General features: G+C 31.1%; 2 protein-coding genes across 2 annotated transcripts; both read right to left on the bottom strand.

Moving 5' to 3' along the window:
• Positions 1–3,541: 3,541 nt before the first annotated feature.
• On the bottom strand, positions 3,542–6,758 carry EAE98_001916 (uncharacterized protein; the record flags this gene model as incomplete). The annotated part of the gene is made up of 5 exons (XM_038949535.1): positions 3,542–4,529; positions 4,579–4,729; positions 4,778–5,592; positions 5,647–6,020; positions 6,540–6,758. The coding sequence occupies 5 exons, from the start codon at positions 6,756–6,758 to the stop codon at positions 3,542–3,544; spliced, it is 2,547 nt and encodes an 848-aa protein (XP_038814520.1).
• Positions 6,759–10,363: 3,605 nt separating this feature from the next.
• EAE98_001917 (uncharacterized protein) lies at positions 10,364–11,587 on the bottom strand (the record flags this gene model as incomplete). Its single annotated transcript, XM_038949536.1, has 1 exon — positions 10,364–11,587. The coding sequence occupies one exon, from the start codon at positions 11,585–11,587 to the stop codon at positions 10,364–10,366; it is 1,224 nt and encodes a 407-aa protein (XP_038814521.1).
• Positions 11,588–24,205: the final 12,618 nt, after the last annotated feature.

A 24,205-nucleotide genomic window follows, 5' to 3' on the forward strand; every position in this document is an offset into this window, starting at 1 on the left:
ATTGCACGGCATGGATCGGCACGGACGAATTAAACGCGGAATGGTACTATGTGGAGGCCAACTTTTCTTTGAAAGAAAAGGGTAGGAGAGAGAAAGTGATTATGATATGATTCAAGATTTCTTACTTTCTCTGTCGCATGGTCGAAATTTATCAAGTGGTATATGTATGGTTTCAAAAAAAAAATCCGAATTGGTAATGTGTAAATGATGCATTGTATTATACCTCGGGCGTCTGATTTTGATGGTGGTGGGTGATAGGGTAGGATAGGGGAGAGGGGGGTTCAACATACCGGATAGGATGATATGGGATGGCATGGAATAAGATAGGGTTAGCGTTATGGATATGGATATGAATATGGATATGGTTTATGGATAGAGATATTAGGTGTTGTACAGAGGATATGGAGTTTTGATTTTTTGTGTGATTGATTTTTTTTGTGATTGAATTTTGATTTTGTTAGGTGGGGGATGAGTTGAATTGAATTGAAATGAAAGGGTTAGAATTATATAACATTTCAAAATTTAAAGTGTATCCATGGAATGGAATTTTTATTTGGATGAAGTTTTTGAAGTTCCTTTTCTTTCTTCTCTTCTCTTTACTTTCGTTCTCAATAGGTATCTAAATCCAAATCCAAATCCAACTTCAAATTGAGGTCTAAACTGAGATTGAGATTAAGATTTTCATATATCTTTTTTCTATCTTTCCATCTTCCTATTTTCCCTCCTTTCAGATTTATTCAAATGGTTTAACTTCTTCTCCTTGAATTCTTCCTCTTTTCTTCCTATTTTCCTCTCCTCTCCTCTCCTTGAAGCTTTATTCGAATGGTTTAAATTCTTCCCCTCGAATTCCTTTCCTCTCGTCCCCTTGGATTCTTTAGATTTTTTAGATTTTTTAGATTCTTTAGATTCTTTAGATTCTTTAGATTCTTTAGATTCTTTAGATTCTTTAGATTCTTTAGATTCTCACTTATTCGCATACTTACCCAGTACTTATATACTTTGACTACCTAGGTATGTATATATATACATCTCCTTATTATATACATATACATATATACATATACATCTCCTTATTATACATATACATATATATATACCTCAACCACCTCAAGACTACCTACTTATCTACTCATCTACCTAAATATCTCTACCTATCTACCTACTCATCTACCCAAATATCTCTACCTATCTACCTCGAGCCTACCTCCCTATATAAAAGAAAAAAGAAACTACAATTAACCCCTCCCACCCTCCCTTTAATTAATTAATTAAAATCACAAAACAATTATATTCTATATAATATAAACTAATCAACTCAATAAAATTCAAAAAGATTATCCCTTATAATTAATTACTAAATATAAATAATAACTAATCATCTAAACTATACTAAAACTTAATATTATAAAAACTAATAGATTTTAATATACTTAAATATAAAATTATAATTAATATATATTTACATATTCTTATTTCCTTTTGATAACAGATTTACAAAAAATAAATAAATTTATTTTTAGAATTTTTATTCATTATATTAAATATATAAATATAAAATATAATAATATAGAAATTTCATAATATATAAGTAAAAGAAGCGAAATTAAAAGAACTATTATATATAAGTTATTATTTCAATAGTAGATTTACAATATAATAAATAATATTAGGATTTAAAAAATTACTAAAAATGTAATTTATTATTATATATATATATATATATGTTACGGAAGTTACTGTATGATATAACCCTATAAGTACTAATCCTAATACTCCTTCGAAGTACTTACTCTTATAATTACTAACACTATTTCATTTATTTCATTTATACACCCTATATACCTAATTAAACAAGTACCTTGCCCGATCAGGGTATATAAAGAAGGTGTAATCCTTATAATTATACCTTAAGTCAATCTAGTTTATTATAACTTTATATACCTACCTCCTGATCAAAGTAACCATTAGACCTAGCTATTACCTCCGTAATAATATATATATAAAAGATTAAATTTGAAAAAAAAAAAATCATTATAAACATTAATAAACATTAATAAATAATATAAATAATATAAATAATATAAATAATATAATATATAAATAATATAAATAATATAAATAATATAAATAATATAAATAATATAAATAATATAAATAATATAAATAATATAAATAATATAAATAATATAATAATATAAATAATATAAATAATATAAATAATATAAATAATATAAATAATATAAATAATATAAATAATATAAATATATAAATAATATAAATAATATAAATAATATAAATAATATAAATAATATAAATAATATAAATAATTAAATAATATAATAATATAAATAATATAAATAATATAAATAATAATAAATATAAATAATAATAAAAAGATTAAATTGAAAAAAAAAAAATCATTATAAATATTAATAAATATTTACATCTTACGAAACGTAGTAAATCAATATTTTTAATATGATTTAGATGATTAGTTACTATATTATTATATATACGGTGACTATATATATAAATACTACTTAGATATTTATAACTTTATATTTTATATTTTTTACATCTAAAAAAAACTCCTCATCTACTATCTACTATCTACTATTTACATTATATTATATCACATCGTATTACATTACAATAAATACAAAATATTAAATACTCCTTACATATATATATACCTAGGTATACATCACATCCCACTACTAAATTCAAATTCACAAGCAACTTCACAAGCAACTTTACAAGCAACTTCACAAGCAACTTCACAAGTAACTTCACACACACAAAAAACTCTCGCATCTCGAATAACTCATATTAGAGGAATTCAATCTAACTAGACACCTAACAATAAGTCGGCATCATACGATATCATATTCTACATAGCCCAAGCAATCTAGCCAATGCGAATTTTCTAGCCATAGCCAAAGCAATAGGTGCATCATCATGCCAAGTGCCAAAAGTTCCAACCTGATGTTAATGCCAATGTCGTCCATCCTCCTTTTGCAAGCAATCATGCAAGCTCCCTCGCTGCAATATTAAGTTTATCTTCCTCTCAATCATCTCCCTCTCAATCATCTCCCTCTCAATCATCTCCCTCTCAATCATCTTCCTCTCAATCATCTTCCTCTCAATCATCTTCCTCTCAATCATCTTCCTCTCAATCATCTTCCTTTAGTCTTTCATCTCCTACTCATCTCTTTCTCCATATTCCACATGTTATTTCCCCCTTCCCCCTTCCCCCAACAAGAACTTCTCGTCTTCATAGTACATATCATCCGACAGTATAACTAATACAGTGCGCTTAAAACACAAATTTATAACAATTGTAGGACAAGCAAAACAACACGCTAAAATGCAACGCAATCATCCGAAGAAGAAAACCACCTCCCATCGCACCCATCAGCCTTAGCTGTCCAGCTAGTAGTATAGCGATACTTTAAACCTCCATGACAAAAGAAAATTACAACAAGAGCAAACAATACCAAAAACCATTCGCTTGCCATCTTGATGTTTTTAGATGGATCAATTAATCAATCCTCAAAGTAAACGGACTACCACTCCTCATACTATCCTCATCTTCAAGATCAACACTTTTGTGCGATCTCGGTGTCCTTGGTTGTCCTGATGATCCATTGTGCTGGATAATAGAGAAATCCCTGATACTTCCCGCACTACTATCTGCCTTGCTCGTAAATGGTATACTTCTTCCAAATCTTGGATCTACAGACGGGGCGAGTCTATATCTCCTGCTGTTATGTTGTGAAGCTTCATCGTCGACGATAACGATCATCCATACTCCAATTGAACCATTAGAGCCCATAAGTGGTGTACAATGAATCCATCGTGGTCGACCATCCATATCATCCTTTGTTACCCAACGTACTTTAGCAGTGACACCTCGTCCATCAGCTAGAGCTTGAGTCAACTCCTCACGAACACGATTGCTACCCCCTATTTTCGCCATGAAAGGCGATTGCAAGATGCCAGGCACTCTAAGTGTCGGACTTGCAAATAAAACCCTTAAACTTGGGTATGGACGAACAAGAAGATAATTCTCATATATACCACCAAGTTTTCCACTGATACGTCCAAGTTGTGAATTTAGATTCTCGGGACTTGTACTCTTGATATGTAATCTCGGTTTATGCCAATTTCCTTTTTGAGCATTGCTGTCAGGTTGATCCTCCTCAGTTTCTTTGTGCATTCTTCCTCCCCACTTGCGTACTGTATCCAGCTCTTGCATATTCAACATCTCGCTTAATTCTTGGAATTCATCTTTCGGTGGTGGTGGGAATTCCTCCAATTCTGCGTCGGGATTTGCTGCTCGTTCTGCTTCACGTTCCTGGGCAAGCTCATCTGCCGCAACAAGACGTTGAAGAGATTCCAATTCCGAGCATTCTTTGACCAAACCAGAAATATCGACCTGTGCACCAATGAAATATCGAATCGTGCCTCTACTATCGCATAGTGGGGCACACATTAGAAGATTCATAAATGGAGATCCATCTCGTCGGCTAATATATAATTAGTCATCATCTCCAAGAGTGTTCAGACAAAACTTACTAATTCAGGAAAGTCTCGCAATGTTCTTGACCGGCTTCAATCTTCTCTCGAATTCTCCTCACACTGAAGGGGTTTGTTTTTGGTCCTTGCAAGAACCTGCAATTCCTACCAAGAACATAGCTCATACCATACTGTGTGGTGCGGTGGAATTCTAAAGTATGGTTAGCCAAAGTCTACCAATTGGCTCATTATAACATACCCTCGGAGGCAAAAACAATAGGGTTATCCGGACGAGAAGGATCGGTTAAACAAAAGACCTCAGCTAAGCCCTCAGATGCCTCTCTTAGATGCGCTGGTAAAGTTCCAGTGATTCGTCTCTGGATCGAGATACTAACGGTCTGTATATATGCCCATGTAATGTAAGCAGGAAGATCCTCTCGAACCAAAACATCGAAAGCTTTTGCTGCCTTTTCTTCTAATGCAGAGCTCATTGTCTTGGAGGCTGCAGTCGCAGTAAAATCGAAACCAGGAATTGGTTCCAGAGCTTCTGCAATCGCATTTGAATACGAAATAGCCTTGAGTGCTTTAACAGCATCTAGGTAATATATGAGTATAGGAATTGAAGAAGGTCTATGTGCGCCTAGAAAAGAAGTGAATCTCAACAGTAGCGAAGGATCACTGAAAATAATTCGTAAATGCTCTGTCGAAAAGAGTTGTTCTGATCTTGTCTCGAGAGAATATCGTTTGCCTCCCGTCTCAGTTGCTGCCACAAGATCAAAAGATCCAGGATCAATATCTTCTTCATTCAATGGTTCCAACACTTCTCCTTCTTCTAGAACTCCTGTCTTTTGCAGTGCTGGTAGAGATGTCGCATTTGTTTGATATGACGACACGGAACCGCCTCGAGAACGCGAACGCGAACGCATTGTCGAAGGCGAGGATATTGATTGTGGCGAAGAGAGTATGCTTGGCTTTGAATCTCTAATTTCTACACGCTCTTCTCTCTCTGGAATATCAAAATGTTCTTGTAGATGTTCTCCAGACTCGCGGTGGTCTTCGTTGTAAAGACTACTACTAGGATGTGTCAACTGACTTTGTCAAAGCCGTAGATAATGGTTCAAAACTCACTTTGACCGCAGAGGAATATCAACTTGAGCTTGTAGAATCTTTGCCGACTTGCTAGGTGTGGGTGATGCAGTTCCCCTTCTGGGAGTGCTAGGATCAAATGGTCTCTCCAAGGAATGTCTTCTCGATCGACTTCCTTGTGATGGTCCTGCCAAATGGGGTCCTCCCAAACCTGGTCTGTAGGGTTTGTAAAATGGTATGTCGTTCACTTCTGCACCGCCTTCTTCTTCTTCTCCTGCACTTGCTTCGTCGATTTTGGTGGGGAGCGTAAAGCCGGGGTTTTTTCCATAAGTAAGGGTTCCTGTACGACGATCCGCTAAACTTTGAATGTTCATTTCTGCAGGCGCGGTAGATGTCGATTGATTAGGGTGAGGAAACTAGTTGTGGCAAGAGTGATGTCAGTTCCGCCATAAAATAATATCTCGTCTCGTCTTTTTCACAAATCTCAATTGAACATCAATGGCTGAACGACAATGCGCCGTATGACAAGAAATAAATACAAATGAAATTAAGTGACGCTTTGAAGCAGTCCCCTTTTCCACAATTCACGAGAATCCATTAATTCTCCGATGAAAATCAATAGTACAGAACGAGCGAAATTGCGGGATGGGTAAATCAGGTCTTGGTAAATGAAGGAGAAAATTAATGATAATCATCGACATACATGGGATGTATCCTGAAGGCTGTTCCTTCTCTTCTGCTTCAAGTGTTTCCACATCTATGCAACTAGCAAAGAAGATATCCTCCAAATTGAGTATGATGAAGATGTGTATGTGCCTATGTATCTATTCCAATGGCCGGAATGGAAAAGATATACAAAATTGGAATTCCCCAGAGAGAGGGAAAAAAAAGACAGAAGGATGGCACAGACAGGTGTGAGTAGTTTTATGACATACCAGAGAGAGAATTGGAGGAGACCTTAGACGAGGCGTACTTCGATTTCTATTTCCATTTCCAAATCCATTGCCAAATGCGTTCCCGTTCCCACCAATAACAGAACTACTCCGTTCAACACCTATAATAGTGCGCACACCAGGACCGTACGCACGACCTTTTCTTTGGAGGGGTTGTTGTGAAAGTGATGGATCTCCAAATCCTGTTGATTTCGCCGACATAACGAATCCTGGGAGTATCGGGAGTCTAGGATTATTTTCTTGGGCGAAATTGAGGAATTGACGAATCAAGAGAGGAAACTGGTATCATCCCTGTGGCGATGGAAATAGTTTAAAAAGTGGAAAGTGGAAAGTGGTAAGAGTGGTAAGAGTGGTAAGTGTGGTAAGTGTGGTAAGTGTGGTAAGTGTGGTAAGTGTGGTAAGTGTGGTAAGTGTGGTAAGTGTGGTAAGTGTGGTAAGTGTGGTAAGTGTGGTAAGTGTGGTAAGTGTGGTAAGTGTGGTAAGTGTGGTAAGTGGTAATAAGTGTGGTACGTGGGCAAAAGATTAAAAATTAAGAAAAAGGTTTCATTCCCCAATCTAATACGATAAGTGAGTGTGAGTGTCCGACGACGGTATCATTCCATTGATATAATGTGACCCTAGGTGGAATTGCTTTTTGGTGTGAGAGGTCGATGGACTTGAGGTTCGTAAAAAGGAAATAAAGGTATGATTTCTTATTGGTTCAATTAGTTCAATTAGCATTCGAGGTGTAAATTTTGTGTAAAATATATCAAAGGAGTAGGTTGTTGTGGCGTAGCTATCCATCCATCTGAAGGTCTACCATATCTCTGTTTACCCAGATAGGTGAGGATCTAGGAGTACCTGGGAGCCTGGGTAACTACCTCGAGACTACCTAGGTCGGTCTGCCGTTTCCTGATTTCCTACCCAGATGATAAACTTATTAGTCATCTGGGGCTGAAAAGCAAAGAAGCTACCATAACCATGACCATGACCATGACCATGACCATGAATGACATTGACCCATCAATTTCCTCATTCGATCAAGTACGACTTTTGAGAAGGAACCGGCAAGAGAGAGAAAAACGTGAATCGTGATCCGAAGACCAGGAGAGGGGGGAAGGTACTGGGAAGTAATGGTGATTGGTACTCACTGCTCAGACGACTTATTATTAGTTCTAGTCGTATTCATTCAGTGGCTATTGATCTTAGCGGGATATATCCAGATAAAAATGCATTGGACAGATTGGGCGACGACGGTTTAGATTTCAAGACTTGAGATGAAAAAAGAGTCCTTGCCTTGGGGAAGCACTTGGAAGCGTTCATCCAATGTTTTGGGGGGAAAGGGAAAAGAAAGGCACATTCTTAAGGGATAACATGGGATTGCACATGGGATTGCACATGGGATTGTCCATTCATTGCATCGTACAGTGCATTGCACAGTGCATTCATTGTACACGGTAATATCGTACCAAAAGAAAGACTTTCTCGTAAAACTTATCGTGTTGAAACCAATTGGTCAGATACCTCTTACCAAGTAATGACCCAGTCATAGAAAAAAGGAATACCGTCGCTTGGATTGCCCTACCTACCTACTCAATGAGTGATACTTCCAAAAGAAATCTCATCCAATGGTATGCACTTCCCACTCTTTGCCTCTCAAGCCCTCTTATATATAATTACTAGGTATCTACCCCAACCAAACAGATATTGGTGCAATGTTGGTGTACTAGGTAATTTAAGTGCAAGGGAAGTGCAATGTTACTAGTAAACGTTGGAACTTCTTGTAACCTGCGTACATGTACATAGTATTTTACCTACCTACCTATTATGATTATGATACAACACAATAAATAGCATATACACCAAATTGAGACAACACCAACGGTGTAACGGTCATGGTGACAGTGACATGGGAAATACACACTCGAGACACGGTACCTGATCATCTCTTTGTCCGTGACGAAAATCTCATCGACATGCTTTGGAGACTTGAGACTTGAGTCTTGACCTTCTTATCTTATTCTCCTCGAGACCGCATTATCGGCGAATTGTCTCGTACTGTTTGTCCTGTTTCGGGTACGATGTACATCAACGCCATATGACTACCTAGGTACTCAGTAGTCTGGCCCTTTTATTAATCGTGTACCAGATCTCGAGCTGATCTAATCTATCAGATCTCAAATCCGTCGAGCCAGTCGAGCCAGTCGAGCCAGTCTCACGCACAACTTACAACTTACAACACGGTTCGCTTCCGATGCAAGAGAAAGGTGACCGATCTTTGAACCATTGTCACTTGGACCATGCACTCGACGAGATCGTAAAATTATATGTACAATCGAAAAACAAGGTACGGAAGAAGGAGAAGAAGCAAAGATGTGAACGGGCGGAGACGAAAAAACGAGTCAAGGCGGAAAGGATATCGATGGGTGCAGGTGGGTGGCTCAGGTGGGTGAGGATTGAGTGGGGCTGATGGGGCGGATCATCCGAGGATGGGACTCATGGGGCTGGTGGGATTTAATCCTATTGCATGTATCCGTGGACCTCCTTATTAGTCCCTCCCTAGTGGATGGTCCATGTAAACCCTGGAAGATTTGGAATAACTTCATCTGAAGTCTGAAGATTCAACATCAATCAATGTAGGTAAGAGTCTTATATCAATGTAGGTATTGACATCATCATCTCGTTCATCATCTCGTTCATCATCTACCAGTATCGTCAACATCATCTATCGTCAATATCATCTATCGTCAACATCAGCTATCGTCAACATCATCTATTCTCAATATCTTCCATCGTCATCATCATCTGTGAGACCTTGGAAAACATCATTTCGGAGAATATTCATAGTATTCAAACACCATTAATGATACCTAGTCATTCATACAGATATATATCACTTGCCTTGGAACGATACCTAGTACACAATAACACAGATGATACGCATCAGAGAGACCATCATTATTCAAATGTTCAAAACCCGTAACAAAGTATTTCCTCGTACTAGGTAGGTATTCCACCAACTCGCAATGGTTTGTCCATTGAAATCTACTATTGTGATATCAATATTCATCACCCAAGTAACTTATTGAAAAGTTGCAAAGAATCATGATCTATCATCCATCTCATCCCACTTCTTCCCCCCATCCGCTTTCCATTACATATTACTTACTTCCCTCCCGTCAAATATTTGATCTACTATCATCATTTACAGTTGAGATTCCGCCACTCCCAATTTCCAAATCAAGCTGAAAATCACATCATTCTGTAGGTAGGTATCTTAGGTATTCTTCCCCATCTCATCGGATAATCCATCAACTCAAACATCGCCACACGCCAGATCTGGAATGCTTTCATCTGTACCTCATGCAAACCCCAGAAAATATGACAACATCTGTCAACGACGCAAGGACTCAATGACCATGAACCCCACACGTGATCGACATGTGCTCCACGCTCCCGTGGCAGTGTGCGGGATCTCTTCGTGGACATGAGGCTAAAAATTGATGTAACCTTAATGAGTGATCGCAAAGATCTTTTGTGGGCTAAGAGCCGGCACACTAATCGTCCAGATATAAGATTACGGTAGTGACCCTCAAGTGCCAGACGTTCAGTCGTCGATCTTTCTCTCTCAAACCAGGTCATTCCTTGTTTCTTGTGTGTCGCCTCGAGTTGAGAGTCACGGTTCCCAAAGAAATTCATGACCAAGTACCGTGATCAACAATTGAGATCATCTCATGCTTCGTCTGTTGAGTAAGATTATGGTCGGATTGCACCTGTAAAAAGAGAAGACACAATATCACAATTAATTGATGAATCCACCTGGCTCATCAAAATCCATCTCCATCGTTCCATTCTCTACCGGCTTCTTTCGCTCGATTCAGAGCCACATCCCCACGTTTCATGGCTTCTTCCTTGCTTATCTCTAGCCAGCGTTGGATTTCATCAATCTCCCTCTCTAGCTTCTCTTTGACTGCAGAATCGGGCTTTTCCGAATTCTCCATTTCATCTCCTCTTCCTTCATCTATCAAATTCTGCATCTCTCCATTCCGTATATTCCAGTCCTCGAGCTGAATATTCAAATTGTCCTTTTCGGTTTGATTCTCCCAATAAGTTTGATATTCCATCTCTCCTCCAAAGCAAATGCCATACCCATCACAATAGCAAATGTGTTCCTTGGGGCATAAAGTCGTCTGTCCTGCAAACACAAATTGCCATAGATATTCCCACACTCGACCACTTATGTAATCCGATATCTCTGTCCTCAACAACCAATCTCGATAGGAAATGTATCTTGCCAGCGGTAGAGTTCGAATCCTCTCTTTCGAAACGGCAAATTGGGCGCAACAAGGTTGTGCAAGCACTTTGGGGACAGGTTCAAGTGGGAATAGTTCCACCCATGCTCTGGCCATAATCGTCTGCTCTTGTTTGTCATCATCCTCCTCCACTATTCCTGGATGCATCCAATCCGGACATCCTGGATGCCAATGACACCGTAGATTCATATATCCTTCTCGTATAACGCGTTCGGAAGAGAGTCTCGAAATCATCTGAACGGCATCGAGATCGAGAAGTTCATTGTTATGCCATGTCATCTGGTGCGAATGCATGAATACATTCACGTCCGAAAGATTGTTATAATTCTCAATGATATACGACAGGTATATCATCACTTCATGACCTTTATTCTTCGGGGGATGATATTCGGCTTTCGCATCGTTCGCTGTGTATATGGTTGATTGGATCCTCGTATCATTTTCGAAATTCTCTCTTATCCAATTCACATCTTCCTCTTTCGTACTGGAGATTACGAGCATTTTCGAATATGTTGCAGGGAATGGCTTCACAATCCCTGGACGAAAGGATATGGGTTGTTGCGTTTCTGGCATCGTCCTCCATTTCGCACCATGTAGTTGTTGTACATCATTGTGCCATTGACCAGCCCCTGATTCCATCGGTTCCCATCGAGTGCTGAGAAATGGCTTCACGAGTAGTAGCAAAAACGTCGCTGTGAGTACCGAAGCAAAGGGGATCAATTTCTTCGGAAAAGGCATCGTCATATAGAAGTAAATGAGAAAGAAGCAAAGGAGAAAGCAAATTTAAATTCTGGCTATACGTCAATAATGAATGATCTATTGACATTCAAATCACCATTACTCGAAGTCATGATCATACATTAATATTTCATTATTCGATATTACTATGGGCTATCTATCTATAGATAGAGCCTGTCTCTATTTACGAAAACGGCAAGCAGAGAATGAAGGAGTGACGGAAGGAGAGTTTTTATTTCGTCTAGGGGAGAGGGTTTCAGTTACTTCTTTCCTTTTTGAGATGGGGGAGGAAAATATTCTGAATGCGGTTTTGGGGAGGTGAGTGATGAGTGATGAGTGATGAGCGCATTGCGGTATGGATTGGTGGTGGGAGGGAGGAATGAAGATTTGTGTGCTGTGGATGGATTTGGAATTATTGATTGGGGTTTTGGGGAATGGGTATGGGAATGGGAATGGGAATGTGGGTTGGAATTTTGGGGATGATGGGTTTGGAATTTTGGAATTTTGGAATTTTGAGAGGGGATGGGATGGGATGGGATAGGATAGGATGGGATGGGAAATAAATTAGACTTTGGATTTTGAAGATCTTTAAATTTCTCTTTTGGGTATTCTTGGAGGGGGAGTTGAGAGTAGAAGTTGAGAGTAGAAGTTGAGAGTAGAAGTTGAGAGTAGAAGTTGAGAGTAGAAGTTGAGAGTAGAAGTTGAGAGTAGAAGTTGAAAGTAGAAGTTGAGGAAGGAGAGAGGAGGTTAAATTAATAGAAATAAAAAATAGATATAGAGTAATTATTTGAACTTTGGAACTTTGGAACTTTGGAACTTGAACTTTTGAACTTTGGAAATTTATTACTTGTTTACTTGTTTACTTACTTACTTGATATTCTTTAATTATGAGAATATGGGGATGTATATATATTTAGTAATAAATAGGTATACTATCGGTTTTCTCTTTTTACTCGTGATTTTCTTTTTTTTAGTTTATTTTACTTGTGATTTTGATTTTGATTTTTCGTAAAGTTTTTTTTTTTTTTTTGATGTAGAAAAAACGTGTATTGTAGGTTAGGTTTTAGTATTAAGTATAGTACATATTGTATTAAAAGCTATATACAATCTAATTGATTATATCAATTAAAATGATTATGTAATATGCCTAATACGCTTAGTCTGTTTTCTAAACCGATCTTATAAGATATATATTCTTATATGTATATTCTGGTTAAACTAAAATAAGTCCTATTTCCGTATTCTTTTTATATATATTATAATAGTCATATAGTATATTTAATCTTTTTGTTTTATTAATTAATTAATAATCACTATGGGTATTTATTTATATGCTAGCTTATTATTATATTTAAATTAAATGGATAATAGAATTTACTGAATTGGTAATTAGAATATTTGTAGTTTATTATTCTGATATAACTTTACTTATTTTAAGTAAAGTTAGAATATAGATTTTAGGGAAAAAACCGATTTTACAAAACAGATAATATAGCTTACTATATATCAACTCTTTCTTATAGGTTAAATAAAAAAGTGAATTTATAAATACCAGCTTATAAATTCTAATATTCCAATATATCGTTCTCAAATGGTGTGTGTAGGTATTCAATTCGAAATTTGAAAGGTTTTAAATAATCGACATAAAAAGATTTGTGAATAGCTTTTCTATTAATTTATTACAATTTATAAGATTTTTAATAATCTTTTATAAAATCGATAATAATAAAAGGATTATAATAAAAAGAGTATAATTTCTTTTTAGTTGAGGTATTGTTATATAGTATTATTATATCTCCTAGTTAATATATAAAATTACCTTGTATACCCATATTGTATTTTTCCTTATTAATAGCTTTCTTTTAATCAGATTATTCCAAAGCTTTTTATTTAATTAGCTCCCGATTATACATAAATTCGAAGATTTTAATATAATATATCTCAAAAAGGAATTCTTTATTAATATTTTTAATAATAAAAAGATAATTTTATATTATCTTTTGTTTGTAAAAAAGATATTTGATTTCTAAAGAGCTAATTGATTAAAAGCCAAATATAATCTTATAAAGGGAATAATCTAAATGAGATACCTCTCACATATTGAGAAAATTAATATTAACTTGAATCTCAAATAGTCAATCAATAATACTAGATTTGATCTTTTTAAATATTTTTTGAAATAGATTATTTCCTTTTTCAATTATTCCAAACAACTTTTTTGCTCTGATAATTGTAGAAATAAGAAGTATACCGGATTTTTTTAGAAAAACTGTGTAGAATCTTATTTTTAAAATATATATTAGAATTGTGTATTTCTTTAATAGGGATTTTAATTATATTAAAAAGCTAGTCTAGATATCTAATAATCTCTGCTCCTGTAATATCAATTATTGGGAATACTTAAATATAATGAGAGAAATAATTAATAATTAATAAAATATAAGTGAAATTGAGGTATCCTTTTTAATCGAATATATTATTATTATAATTTATATTTTTAATAATAAGTTTTATGTTTATTAGTTTCTATATTATAGATTAAGTTATATTTAGAACTTGAGTTTTATTAATTAATGTAGGTGGAAGTGGTTTTATAAAGTCAAATTCAATAAGAGTAAGTAAATAATTAATCTTAAAAGATATTAAATAAGAAATATATTATTAAATACTATATTTAATATATTTCAAATAATCTAAAATATATTATTTGATATTTGAAACTAAATAAGGTTAATAATAATTTCTAAGCTTTTTAATAATTAATTTAATAGTAAAGTATTTTTCCTAATTATATGTATATAATAAAATATTAGATATTTTGTATTATTATATACAATATTTATTGATTTTATGAAATATATAAAAAAATTTGTTTTTGAACAAAAAAAAGTTCTTAGTATAATATAAAAAAAATACCTTTTTAAGAATAGAAATCCCATTAAAAAGTGTATTAATAAAAATATAATTGAATATATTGTGATATTATAGATTATTCTTATATTTACTAGAAACTGGTTCAAAAAAGATATTATTAATAATAATTATAAATTAATTTAATATTATAATATTCAGATTATCTTCGAAAGATTATAATATATTGTAATTTATAATAACTTGAAATTATTTGGTTTTATGTAGATAAAGAAGTTCTTTATAATTATCAATTCTGTTTTTCCAAATCTATTTAGAATTCTTGTTATTTTCTTAAAATAAATCAAAAAAGTTTAAAAATGGATTTAATTTACAATCCAAATTGGGGAAAACAATATAGAAAAAAATATTTGCAATTTTATTATAAGATCTTTTAATATATTTAATAATAATATTTAGAGTAAATAATTCTATAGCCCAGCAAACATAAATTCTACAAGTTTCAGTTTTAAAAAACAAAAATCTTATTAATAATATATAATTAATAAAAATCTTACAAGATTTCGGGTAATAGAAGTAATAGTAATATTTATATATGAATTTGATAATTACTAAAAACTTATATTTATAGGTATTATAGTTTCTTTGAGTTTTAATAAAAAGAAAAGAATTGTATAAAACGGGGTATGTAATTAAAGGTCCTAAAATGATTTCTGGGGGATATTATTTTTATACAATATAATAATCTAATACAAAAGTATTAGAATCTATATATATCTTAATAGGAAGGGAGTAATTAATATTATATAATTCAACCACTTCAGAATACTTGACTTATAAAAACTAAAAAGCAAGTTATTTATATAGTCCCTATTACTATTCAATATTACTGATAAGATGGGAGAAAGAGTAAAATATTTCAATAAAATTCTTAATATCCCAGCGGATTATTTAAATAATAACTAAAAAACTACAAATTTTAATAAGATTCTTTAAAATAGAAAAATCTTTAATTTTAATAGTTTAAATCAGCTTGATAATCATTACATTATCTACTTAATAAAGTACACCTAAAACTTCTATTTTATTTACAAATATATATAGTTTCTTAAAAGAAAAATATGATTAAATAAAAGCTAGTTTTGGAAAAAAATAATTCATAAAAATATTATAAATATCTTTAATTGTCTTATATCCAGAAAATATATCGTTTATATAAAACTTAATTAAAACTAAACCATTTGAAAAATTAGATTTAAAAATAAAAGAATACTCACCAATATAAAGAACACTGTTTTTTAAATAATAGTGTTTTTCTAAAAAACAGAGAATATAACTATAAACAATATATAAAAGCTCGAACATTAAAAAACATATAGTTTAAATATTTTATAAAATATAGGTAGATTATATCTAAACAAAATCTCCTATAGAAAAAACAAAAATATATCTATTCACAGAATGAAAAGGTATTATTCAATATATATATTTAAAATTAAATTATATAAAAACCATATAATTAAAATAAAATAAATATTTATAAACTTTTTGAGCTAATATACAATAACTACCAGGTATTTCTTTTTTTACTTACAAATAATCGAAAACGATTTATTATTTCAAATTAGATTCATAAAAAAATAATATGGGATATATAATACCAGGCTTTTTAATAATAAGAGGTATTATAGATTAGTTGAATAACTTATTATTAACTATTATAATATATTCATACATAAAACACTTATAACCATCTTAAATAATCTTATTTAATTAATACATCTATTAAGAATTATATCAAAATCAAAACTTACACTTATACAAAAATATACCTTCCTTTAAACATACCCGATGAATAAAAAGAGTAATTAAAGAAATATAATATAATTCGATCACATTCAAATTTTTATAAGTATATAAAAGACACATAACACATTATTATAGTTTTCCTATAGTTAAAGAATTAATATATACATTACTAGTATTAAACCATTCTTATATTAATTTAATCAAATCCGTGAATAATGGTTGAGGAATAGATTATCTCTTAGTAGAATATATGTGGTTAAATGGAATAAAGTGTTTAAATTCAATTTGAGAGGAGAATACAAGAAATTGATTTCTAAAAAGAGATTTCAATTTAAGCCAAGAAACTGAAAATTTATATAAAAAATTTATAGATTTAAATATATTAATAGAAATATTAAATCTATATATCTATATAATATTTTTTAAAAAATATAATATTCTAGTTTTTATATATAAAAAGGATTCGAATAGTCGGAAGATAATCTTTTTCTGTAATTTAAAATTATATTTGAAACTTAAAAGTTTAAAGAATTAGATAAAATTAGAGATTTTATAGAATTGGATTTAATCTTAAAGATTTCTTTAACAATTTCAATAATATTATAATCAAACAAGAAAACCTTTTTTTTAGAATATATTATATTTACATCGAAATAGCTTGATTTTAATAATTTATTTTTTATGGAAATCTCAGCTTTTTATTTAATAATCTGATATTTAGAATCTACTAGATAAAGAATTAGTTAATAAGAAAGTGATTATACTAATTATAGAGTTTGAATAAGAATATGAGATTTCAAAAGATTCTTATTATTAATAAAAATAGTACAATTGAAAATATTAATATAGCCTTTAATGGTATAAAGTTATAGTAAACTGAGAAGTAGATTCTTTTTATCTTTATTAGAATAATTCTCTCCATCAAATCGAATAAAAGTATATATAATATATTAAATATCTTTAATTGTAAAGCTAAAAATAGTATATCATCTCAGTTTAATATTCCTATTGTTGGTTATTCCCATAGAAATGGTGTTTTTCGAGACAATCTAGTATTATGGTAGATCTAAATGATTGATAAGTGCTAAGGAAATTATATCATTATTAGATTCTTGATTGATAATGTAATAAAATTTGTTTAAAATGATTTTAATAATATATCCCTTTTTTAGAATTGAAATGATTTCTTGAATTCGAAAAGCTTTATTCTGATTGAAGATCTTAATAATAATAAATAAGATTGGGATTTTAATTGTTTATAGATTTATAGATTTGGTAAGGTCAATTTGTGTGGTTTGGAATTTTAGTATATAGTTTGTATTATCTAATAGATATAAAAAATGTTGCTTTATTTGATTTTAATTCAAGATAATATTTGCAATACAAATATAATGGATTTTAGTTAAATCATTATCGGATCTAGATTATATTATAGTATACAAGGTAGATTTATTTGTAATCTCAATAATAGATTATATATTCTTTTTTTTTTCTTTTTAATAATATTTTTTTAAGTTGTAAGATATTATAGATTTTTAAATATATTAAATAAAATTTGATAAAAAGTTAATACATCAATCCTAGAAATTTCCAATTTAAAAATAGAAAATAAGCTTTTATAGTTAACAGGGGTTTCTTTTGCTCTTGTTATAATATTAAATAAAAACTTAAAAGGCTTAATGGATCTTTTTATTGGGATTGGATAGGATGTAGATTTTAAAGTGTGTTCCTTATATTTATATATTATAAAAGAACTTGAAGGAGCTCGAATTAATTAAAATGAAGAGTTATAAGGTATAAAATTACAAAATAGAGATTGAAATGAATTCTTAAAAATTGATTTAGATTTTTCACAAAAATAAAGAATGAAAATATTAAAATATTTATTATGGAGAGTATTCTTTATATAAATATCCTTTATATAAAATATAATATATTGATTTTCAATAGTATTAGATATATTATTAGATCTAGTTTTTTTATAAAATATTATATTAAAAACTTGAATTTTATTTTTTTGTTTATTATCTACATCTATATCAAATTCTATATTAAAAAAATATATTCCCAATATAGGCATTTTATTATCTAAATAATCTAAATTATTATTGATTTGTATTGAAAAGAAAATAGAACCTAATCTAAAAGAAATTAAATTCAAATTAATAGGCTTAGGTTTCTGGTAATTATTTAGATTGATTTGATTATTAATATTAATATTAAACAATTAAAAATATATATAAGTTATTAATATAGCTATAATATTATAATTTGAAAAAATCATACTTTTTAAAACAACTTGTTTTTAGTATTAAAGAGATTGATTTATATAATCTGGTTTGATATAATTATAGATTCTGTGTTTAAAATATAAAGGCTTTTTTGAATAATCATATTATTTCATTTCATTAACAATATTATTCCAAGAGTTCTTTAAATCTAGTCTAGTCTTTTTTACTTATATACCTATTAATACAAGAGCTTGAATATAAGTAGATTGGGGTAATAAATTTGATAATCTTGAACTCGAGTTATTATTTCCTCTATTATTAAAATTATAATTATTATTAAAAATATTCCGATTTTATTAATTAAAGGATTGGAATTGAAATATTTATCCTAAAAAAGATTTAATCTTTTTTTTAAATAAATCCTTAAAGTTCTATTTCTTTAAAGTATTGATAATATAATCAACAATATTGTTTTAAATAAGTATCTTTTTCATTTCTATATTTTTCTGAATATTGTATATTATAAAATAGCTTTTATTTAGGAATCTATAAATAGTATTTAGCTTGATAAATTCTGAATAAAGATTAAAGTCGATAAGACTAATAATAAATACTTTAACCAAGGTTTCTTGAATATTAGCTTAAAGAATATTAGTATTACATTCAAAGGAAAGTATATCTTTATAATCCATTTCTAATTATAGATTCTTAATATATTAATAGTATTTTTGAATAGATTTATTTTTCTCTTAAACTAAAGAGTTTATAGTATTGAAAATCATTTATATAGAATCTTTATCTTTTTTGTTTGAGAAATGGTTAATAAAAGTAATAATGAATTTGTTTTGTAAAGTTTTATTTATTAAATTAATATTATTTATAATTTCAAAAAACTCTTTGTCTTTATCTAACTATTTATTAGCTTTATTAGAGAACTTAAATAGAATGAGATTAAAAAAAGTATATGATTTATAAATATTGTTATTAATAGTAAGATATATAGCTTACTTGGCTTTTTGAACCTATAATTTAATAATATTCTTTTTTTTTTGAAAAGAATAATATATTATCCACCTTGATTTTAGTTTATTTAGTATAAACTAACAAAGTGATAAAGTTATTTGATATTATAGAAGGATTCAGTAAATAATATTTTAAAAGAATTTCTTGAATTTAGAGAATAAAAAATCGAAGTTATAATTTAATAAATAATAAAATTAGATTTTTAAAGGGGTTTTTTATATCCTTTAATAATTACTAAATAAATAGAAAGTAAAGGTTTTATTCTTTAAAATTAAAATAAAAATAATATTAAAAGAATTAAATAATAATTTAAATTCGCTTAAAGGGAATAGTATTATTGATATTAATATTATCCAAAATAAAATTAAAAACCTATATAATAGATTTCCAAAATTAAGAATAATATTAAAAAGATATTTTAAAAATCAAAAGGAGTTTATATTCTGATAGTAAAATAATATTAAATCCTTATAAAAAATATTATAAAAATAAATGTATAAAGTATTTTTAAAAAGAGAAATATTTAAAAAATAGAAAAAAGATTAAAAGGAATTATTCAAATATTAGATTTTTAGAATTATATAATAGTTCTTTAAATCAATAAGATTATATAATATCTATAGCTCTTTTGAAAGCTTTTTTAATACCAATATAGTAATTATAGTATAGGTGTCAGGAAGCGATCACCTAACAGAGTTTGTATAGTAGATCCACTATTTTAAATTTATTCGGAATACTTTATGCTTTTGTAGGTTAATAATAAAATAGATTAATTCTAATATTGTATTCTGAATATAAGGGTATTTTGTTTTAAATCTTTTATTCAATAAATCTAAACAAAAATAATTGTATTTTGAATTCAATCTCAATAATTAATTTAATTGTAGTTATATGTACTTTTAATTATTTCTATATTTATAAAAATCTATATTTATAGAAAACTGATTCCTTTTTAATTGATGTATATTGGATGGGTTTGTATAAAATGGGAATAAATGTTAGAAAATAATTATCTGATAGGGTTTGTATAGTAAATCTATTATTCCAAATGTATTTGAAATATTCTACATTTTTGTGGGTTAGTGGTAAAGTGGATCAACTCTAACAATAGGTATTGTTATATAACAAACTTAAAGGTAAAAAAAGTTTTTAAATATTTTTAATTAAAAACTTAACTATGAAGAGAATAAAGATAAAATATTAAATATATCTTGAATCCTTACATAGATTACCAAAAAAAATTTATATCGTAGGTCAGGTTTTAGTATTAAATATAATATATATTATATTGAAAGCTATATATAATTCAGTTGACTATATTAATCAAAATGATTATGTAATACGCCTAATACGCTTAGCCTGCTTTCTGGTGCGAATGAAAATTGTGATTTGAAAGTTGTGGTTTGAAAGTTGTAGTTTGGGAGGTATGATTTAGAGGTTTTGATTGAAACTTCGTATGATTACCTAGGTATAATTATGATTATAATTAGATATGTTTATATTTATATTTTATTTTATATTTATATTTATATTGATATTTATATTTATATTTATATTTATATTTATATTTATATTTATATTTATTATTTATATTTATATTTATATTTATATTTATATTTTATTTATATTATAATTTATATTTATATTTTATTTTTTTATATTTATATTTCTATTTATATTATAATTTATTTTTATTCTATTATATTTTCTTTCTATTTCTATTTTTCTATATTTATCTTTATATTTATTTTTTATTTATATTATATTTATCTTTATCTTTATATTTATTTATATTCTATCTCTATATTTTTTTTCATTTATCTTTCCTCTCTTCTTTCTTCTGAACTCGCATTCCTAATATACATTTCTATCGATTTATCTATCTTACTTTACTTACTTCTCTGCTTTACTTTTGATCTCATAAGATATAAAATAGAATTAAATAACTCGCTAAATTACCTACGGGTATCTAGGTAGGTAGTACTCATTTGGGTATATGATGTTTATGAATTTCCCGGTTTGGAGGTTTGGAGGTTTGATGTTTATAGATTAGAATATGGTTTAATAAAAGGGGAGTGGAGTGGATTGGAGTGGATTGGATTGAAGTGGATTAGATGTGAGTTAGTTGATCTTTTGATTGTATAGATAATAAAGGGATGCTGTTAAGATGAGATGAGAGGAGAGGAGATGAGAGAAGAGGAGAGGAGTTGATGTATAGAAAATGTGGGTTGGCTGTAAATATATATACATTCATGGATTTTTGTTTCTTTGTTCGTTTATTAGTATTTTTAAATGAGTATATATTCATTCGTTCATTTCCCACGTCATTGCCTTCGTCATTAACATATAGTTAACCATTGAGAAATCCATCTCATTCATATTATCTCCTTTTCCTTCTCTTCCTTAATCGAATTTCGTCACATCATAACCAGATTCCCCGGCTGCCACCATCCATCATATATATCAATCAAGCCACCAAAAAGTTCATTCCCCTCCACCACCCTCCTCACCTTCCTCTTACTACCTACGCCTTTATCACTTCCACCCACCTCTCCCGCTCCGAAAAACAAGTCGCCCAAGCCTACTACGCCTGCTGCACCTACCACGGAGGCGTAATCCCCCCCCCCGCTCCTAGAACTGGGCCGCCACAAGTTACATCTACATGATCAACCTCCCCGATTTCGGCACCCACAACACCAACGACCCCTCTCCTCCATCGACTCCAACTCCTGCGGTCAAATCGCCAAAAGCGCTATCAATGACACCTGCGATAATATCCTCGCGAGTACCAAAGAGGTGAAGTTTGAAGGCAAGTCTAGTTTTTTGAAGTGCTAGGATACGTATGTCACGTTTAGTTGAGCGTCAAATATTAGGGGATGGAAATGAAGAGTGGTGACGCAATGTCGAATTGTGTTGCGAGTGTGTTGGATGGGGCGGCGCAGCAGGATTTTTTTTTGCTGGATGAGAATGATGAGGTTGGTTTTGGTTGTGAGGGCTGGAGAGGAGAAGTTGAATTCGGAGGGGTTTTGTTAGGGTGTGGTAGATGGGATTCTTTGGGGAGGGGTTGGGTTGGGATGGGAAGAGGAAATAGGAGAGGGGAGATAGGAGAGGGGAGATAGGAGAGGGGAGATAGGAGAGCGGGTTAGGGTGTGGTGTGATGGTTAGATGTATTCCTTGAATTCTGAATAGATTTTATTTACACAAGAAAATATGAAATTGTTGCTTAGAAACTCTTTCTCCCTACCGGCCAGTTCATATCGCGGAACTTTCTTAAGCTGCATAAGATAGGGAAAACATGTGTGTTTATTCACATGTAGTATAAGTGTATCCTCCATGTTAAGCTTCCCGTTCTCTCTCCCATCCAGATACTAATTAATACTTGTATCTTCCTTGAGATTTCATTCCCAATACACTTGTATGTAAACCATCTACGTCTTGTAGATATCTGTGTGTGTATCTCAGTCTATTTCTCGAGGACTTCGAACTTCGGTTTGCACATGCCTACTAGACTTTCCTCTTATATCATCTTCCTTACTTAGGCCCTAGCTAGAATCAGGAGTAGAGTCAAGAGTGGGAGTTGATAGTTGGGATTGTGTTATTAACCCCGTGTTCGAGAAAAGATCATAAAAGCTTGAGACTAGAGTGAAGTTTGATTTGGTAAATTAATTATATCAATAGGTTCCGATCCTGAATGAATGAGATAACTGGCAGCACTAAACTCGCCAAATTAAAGACCCTTTAAAGTCATATTATTTCGAAATCGAATGATAGTATAGGAAAAGTCCGAAGCATTGAATGATACATTAGAGTTATAAATTGTAAGCTCCATCGTGTTGTTAGAATCGTTCACCGAAAATCTTGACAGGTCGATGTTATAAAGAATGCTGAGAAGGGAAGAGAAGTTCGGCGAATTGGTATGATTATGGTCCAAGCTTTTGAGATCAAGAGGATGAGAGGACCTCGAGGACTTCACTTCTCAAACTCAATTTTGTTCTCGACTTACATTGCTGATATTGTGAGTGGATGAGAATTCATTGATTTGATAGATGCAGCGCTGATTGTGATGAAGAGAAGAGAAGACGAAGTATGGTGGGGAATTGATAAAGCGTCGTTGCGTTCTTCGATGGCTTACCTTGCATTATTTTCAATTGGTTCACATGTTTGGGTTTCTATGGTATGTTATTCTCGAAGCTGGATAAATCATACTACCTGCTTTTTACACCCAGGAGTCTATAGATAGCGAGACGGGTGTGAATGACTTCTAGGTAAACATTGTTCGCAAAGATTGCGCATGTATTTTATGGATGGACATGGATGCGTGTCGACACCACTGCACTGCATTGCCATCGTCATTGTTGTTTTGCTGGGCAATTGGTTCATCCAATGTCTACCTAGTTGGATAAGTATTCAACTTGAGCCTCACTGTGTGCTTTTCTCTTTTATTCCGTCTTAACCGCTGGAGTTATAATTTATGATTGGCTAGATAATTTTGGACCAATCAAATAGATGTAGAAGATTGCGTTTTTTATTTACTAGGTATTGATGAGTTGGCCTTGCTGCGCAAATCAGCCGCGCTGATGAAGGTAAAGTTTACATAACGTCAGACGACTTTTCATCACCTCCTTTGTGTATTTGCGTGTTTTAAAGTGTTGTATATATAGTCAAGATGCTTTGCGAAGCGTGC

The sequence above is a fragment of the Botrytis deweyae genome (genome assembly GCF_014898535.1).
Source record: "Botrytis deweyae strain B1 chromosome Unknown BDEW_003, whole genome shotgun sequence".
NCBI classification, from domain to species: domain Eukaryota; kingdom Fungi; phylum Ascomycota; class Leotiomycetes; order Helotiales; family Sclerotiniaceae; genus Botrytis; species Botrytis deweyae.